Source organism: Trichechus manatus, unplaced genomic scaffold (genome assembly GCF_000243295.1).
Source record: "Trichechus manatus latirostris isolate Lorelei unplaced genomic scaffold, TriManLat1.0 scaffold00007, whole genome shotgun sequence".
Classification (NCBI taxonomy): Eukaryota; Metazoa; Chordata; class Mammalia; order Sirenia; family Trichechidae; genus Trichechus; species Trichechus manatus.
In genome coordinates, this window is record NW_004443943.1 from 27,866,166 (window position 1) to 27,870,932 (window position 4,767).

At 62.0% G+C, this 4,767-nt stretch overlaps 1 protein-coding gene across 1 annotated transcript; it reads right to left on the reverse strand.

Annotated features, from left to right (window-relative positions):
* Nucleotides 1–2,919: 2,919 nt before the first annotated feature.
* Nucleotides 2,920–4,761, reverse strand: LBX1 (ladybird homeobox 1). The gene is made up of 2 exons (XM_004370047.1): nt 4,408–4,761; nt 2,920–3,739 (listed from the first exon to the last, which is right to left on the reverse strand). Exons 1-2 carry the CDS (start codon nt 4,730–4,732, stop codon nt 3,210–3,212), a joined length of 855 nt encoding a protein of 284 aa, XP_004370104.1. The 5' UTR covers nt 4,733–4,761; the 3' UTR covers nt 2,920–3,209.
* Between the last annotated feature and the right edge of the window lie 6 nt (nt 4,762–4,767).

Consider the following 4,767-nt stretch of genomic DNA (forward strand, 5'->3'; position numbering starts at 1 on the left):
CTGTTGGCGTCGCGGGTGCGGCGGGTCTCGTGCACTAGACTTGTAGCTCCTAGAGGGCAGGAACCGTGTCAGATTCGTTTCCATTTCCCCAGCCCCCAGCGCGACCTGGTGTGGAAAAGACGCACAACAAACATTTGCAGATTTGAATAAATTTTTTCTTTTCTTTTATTAATCCTTTCCCTTCTTTCCTTCTTTCTTTTCCTCCTTCCTCCCTCGTTATTTTTTATTTCTTGGTTATATTCAATTGTCATGTTTTGCAGGCTCATTAAATCCATTTAGAGACAAAAGAATAAAAGGCAGAAGCGGAAGGGAGGGGAAGCGGGGAGGGGGAGGGGAGGGGGAGGCCAGAGAAGCAAACAAATAACCCGCTTTAACTAGACGGGCGGATAAATGGCCCAGTTTCTCCTCAGCCCGGATGCGCCTGCTTAGCTGCGCGCCCCGCGGGCGCAGCAGCTCGGGTGGGCTCAGCCCCGGGGCAGCCGCCCCCCGCCCGCAGGGACCCGGCAGGGCCCGGCCCCGGGCCGGGGAGCAGGGAGCGGCCGTAGGTGCCAGGGCCGCTTCATTGGGATTCATGGGCTTGTTGGGCGGGCGGCCCTGGGCGCGGGACGCGGGGCGGGGGCCCGCGGGGAATGGGGGGGATGCGCACGGCGGGCGCAGATGCCCGGGTGACCGCCGCGCCGCGGTCCCTGCGCCGCCTTTGTGCCGGGGAGGCGCGCGCGGGGACCTAATCCATCAAATTGTCTACAAATTGTGAAGAAAATTCAAAAACCATATGGTCGCCAGCGCCGGCGCGCTCTGGGCTGCGGAGGGCCTCGGCCGCGCCCGCACCGGGAGCCGCGGGAGGCTGGGCCCGGCTATTGTCGCCTGTCAGCGGCCGCCCGGGCCCATTCGTCCCGGCCTTCATGGTCCGCGCTCCGAATTACAGACCCATCCATCCTGAGACAGGGCGATTTATGTCGCCTGGGAGGAACCGGCCGCACGCCCGCTCGGCTGCCCGGCCGCCTCTTTCGTTCTCTCTCCTCTCTCTTCGCTCCCCTCTTCCCAGTCTCATTCTCTTTCTCCCCCTCTGTCTCTCTGTATGGCTTTTTCTCTTCCTCTCTCCCTCCTCAGCCTCTCTGTGTGTCTTAGTTTTCTCTCTCTGCTTTCCGCCTGTCTTTCGATGCTCCCTCATTTTGTTTCTCCCTGTCTCTGTCTGTCTTTCCGTTTCCTCCTGGACACGCAGTTCCTGATTCAGGCCCAGGGGCCCCCATCGCCTGCCCGAGACCAGATGCGCATTTCTCACATCAATTTTGCGGAGAAAGAGAGCCGAGCGGCCTGGAGGCGGAACCCCACTCTGGTGACAGCGGCTACTTGCCAGCCCAGAGACAACAAAAGCCCAGAGAGAAACCCGCTCTGTCCGGGAAAGTGCAAGCGGCCGACGACTCTACCCTAGACACCCCTGGGGAGCCGCGGACCCCACAGAGTCCCTTCCAGATCGATGTCTCTGCCCCCCAGCCCAGCGCGGGGCCCAGAATTGGTGAATGTTACCAGAATTTCACCCCAACTCTCAGGCGCCCCGGCTCACATCCCTTCGTGCCTGCGAGCGAAATAATTCGGCCTGTCCCTCGTGCCTTCGGCTTTACCCCTCTCCAGGGTGAGACCCTCGAGCGGGAACCGAAACTTGGGATTCCCCAGGCTATTCCCTGCTATCCGACTGAGCGACGGCCTGCCGCGCATGGGAGGCTCACCCCACGTTCCAGGGATCTGGGGAGCGCGGGAAGAAGGCTGCTGTGCCCAGGGTGGGACGTATGAGCTGTAGGGCAAGTCCTTCCCCACCCCTTGTCCCACACAAATTTATTTTGCACCGGTGGTGCCCCCAGCGTACACAAACATTTTCTCCTGGGGCAGCCTGCCTCGTTTTTTACCCGGACCAGGCGAAGCCCGCTTCTGCCCTGATTTAGTAACTGCCGCGCGTTTGTGGGCAAGAAGAGCCTCTTCCCGCTGCTTCTCCCTCGCCCCTCTCACTCTCATGCCTGCCCTAAGACTCCCCCAAATCTCCGGAATCGAGACGTCTGACGACAAGTAGCTGCGAGAAGCGGAGCCTGCCGCGGCTTCCCAGAATCGGGCCCAGCACTCAGACACGGTCACTGCCGGTTCTAATAAAATGGCAAAGACTTTATTTATCGGAGAAAGAGGCCTTGGTTACAGTCCGGGAAGGAGAAGGCAGGACGGGAGCAGGCAAGGGGCACGCGGGACCCAACCTCATCAGGCCACCCTCCTCTGGCCAAGTCAAGCTAGGAGCGGGGTGTTGGAAACGGCAAGACAGACCGAGAGCTAAGGAGGAGGTGGGGTGGGAGCTTGGATGGCCTTCTCTCTGTCTCTGTCACATGCAAAAAAATTCTAAAAAGAGTAAAAAATAATTCTAGGGCTTTGGGTTCTGTTTTCGTTGGTTGATTGGTTGGATTTCCCCCCTGCTTTGTCCCCAAGAGCCGGACCCCAGTAGTCAGTCCAAGGAAACCGCAAGAGGGAGAGGGAGCTTTAAAATAGCGTTAGTGGGCATGGGAGGCAGAAATGGCATCGAAAACAGACTTCTCTCGCTGGGGGGTTGGGGGCGGGAGGAGAAGAAAAGATCGACTAGAAACTTGCAATTCAGGACCCGGCTGCCCCTCTCATCCCTTTGCCACGCGGAGGAAAAAAGGCAAAAGGAAAGAAATGAAGTCAACTGCAAAAGGCCCAGGGAGGCGAGGAGGGAGCCGGCGGGTGCATTCGCCACATGCAGACAAAAATCAAAACAGCCAGGCCGCCCCCTCCTCCAGACCGCGGTGTTAGTGTTCCGCGCCCTCACTTCTGCCTCGCTCTCAGCAAACCGGACAGCCCGAGAGCTTTGAAAACATCGAAATCTCCGAGACTTTAAAAAATGAAAGAAATCAGGCTGCGGTAGGAGCAACCCGCTTTCTGGGTTTAAATATTTTTACAGAAGCCATACAGAATTGCACGGCGAGGGCTGCCGGGGCGGCGGAGGCCGCGCGCGACGTCCGGTCCGGCTGGCCAGCCCGGGTTTATTGCTTCGAGAGGGAAGAGGCGGCTGCCGGGAGCCAAGTCGCGGCCCGGAAAGGGGGAGGAGGCGGGAGTTGCAGAGGGGGTTCCAGCTCCCCTCGGCGGTCCGGTCCGGGAGGCGGCGGGCTTGCGGGCGCTAGGGGCCCGGGGCGGCGGAAGATCCTAGACGCGGCTCAGTCGTCCACGTCGATCTCTTCGTCTTCCTCGTCCTCTGAGCAGTCCTGGCTGCTGGCAGGCTGGTCCGTGAGCGGGGAGGCGGGCGAGAGCTGCAGGGGCCCGGCGCCCGGGGCCTGCGGGACACCTGGGGGGAGCGCCGGAGAGCCGGGCCTCGACTTGGCCCTGCCACAGCCGCCGCCGCCCCCGCCGCCGCCGCCCGCGGCCTCCGAGTTCTGCTCGAGTTCGGCCAGCGCCACGATGTCCATCTGCCCGCTAGGGCCTAGTTTCTTGGCGGACTCCACGTCAGCCTTCATCTCTTCCAGGTCCCGCTTGAGCTTGGCGCGCCGATTCTGGAACCAGGTGATGACCTGCGCATTGGTGAGGCCCAGCTGCTGCGCGATTTGGTCGCGGTCGGCTGGGGACAGGTACTTCTGGTACAGGAAGCGCTTCTCCAACTCGTAGATCTGGTGGTTGGTGAAGGCTGTGCGCGACTTCCGTCGCTTTTTGGGGGTCTGTCGCTGCCCAAAGATGGTCATCCCGTCGCGGCCTGCGAGGAAACTATAGTATAGACTTTCGACAGGAAAGAGGAGACCCCCCCCCCACCTGGTTCTCGTTGCATAGCACCCCTTCCCACCTTACCCCACCCAGGCCCAGCCGGCCTGTGGTCTGCCGCTGTCCCCTAGACCGCTCTGATCAGCCTCCTGGGCTAGGGCAAGGCTCACCACGGCAAACCCCGCTTCTCCGTCTCTAGTTTACCAGACATCCCCATGAAAAATTAGTTTGGTCTCTGGCCCCTACCTACGAGTTCCTTAGAAAGACCCGAGGTAGCTGAGACCGGGAGACAGCCGGACAGGAATGCCCGACTGTGGTGTGAACGCTGGTTCTCTACCACTTCCCAATCACCCGACTCTACCTTACCCAGAAGGTCCCAGCAAAACGCTCTCGATTCCCCACCCCGTGAGCCGGGCTGGAAGCACCCAGGCCACTGGGAACCGGAGGGCGCTGGGCAGAGTACTTGGACTGCGAGAGAGCTTGGGTTCCCGCCACCCCTCCCCGGGTCACCCCGACTCTGGCCTACCCAGAGGTCCCTAGGATATACGCTTTGGGTCCATCCCCACTCCCAGAGGCAGAGGCTCGGGCTGGTGGGCCCTGGCGGCGGGCGCTGGAGGAGGCAGTCAGGGCGCCGGCGCAGGGGAACCCGGTGACGGCGCCTACCTTCGGCTGCCTGCAGGACGCTGACCTCCAGCCCCTTAAAGGTCTTGCTGGCGAGCTCTTCCAGCGCGCACAGCGGCGAGGTCTGCGAGAGCAGCGCGCGGCCCGCCAGGGGCAAGGCGCCCGGCGCGTGCTTGTCCGCGGCGGCCAGCAGGTGCGCCGCCCCGCACAGCGAGTAACTTCGGCGCACAGACGGCTTGTTGAGGATGTCCTCGATGCTGAACGGCGTCAGCGGCTTGTTGGAGTTGGCGGGCGGCGGCAGGTGATCCAGGGGGCTGCGCCGCCGCTCCTCCCCGGGCGCCACCTTGCTGTCCTCCTTGGAAGTCATCTCGGCCGCGTGCAGGGGCCCAGCCGGGGCGGCTC

Bases quoted from the DNA above. Each gene is read 5' to 3' on its own strand.
- LBX1 (XM_004370047.1), bottom strand. From the start codon at position 4,732: ATGACTTCCAAGGAGGACAGCAAGGTGGCGCCCGGGGAGGAGCGGCGG. The intron at 3,740-4,407 runs GTAGGCGCCGTC...GTTTCCTCGCAG, and splicing joins CGTCCTGCAGGCAGCCGAAG to GCCGCGACGGGATGACCATC.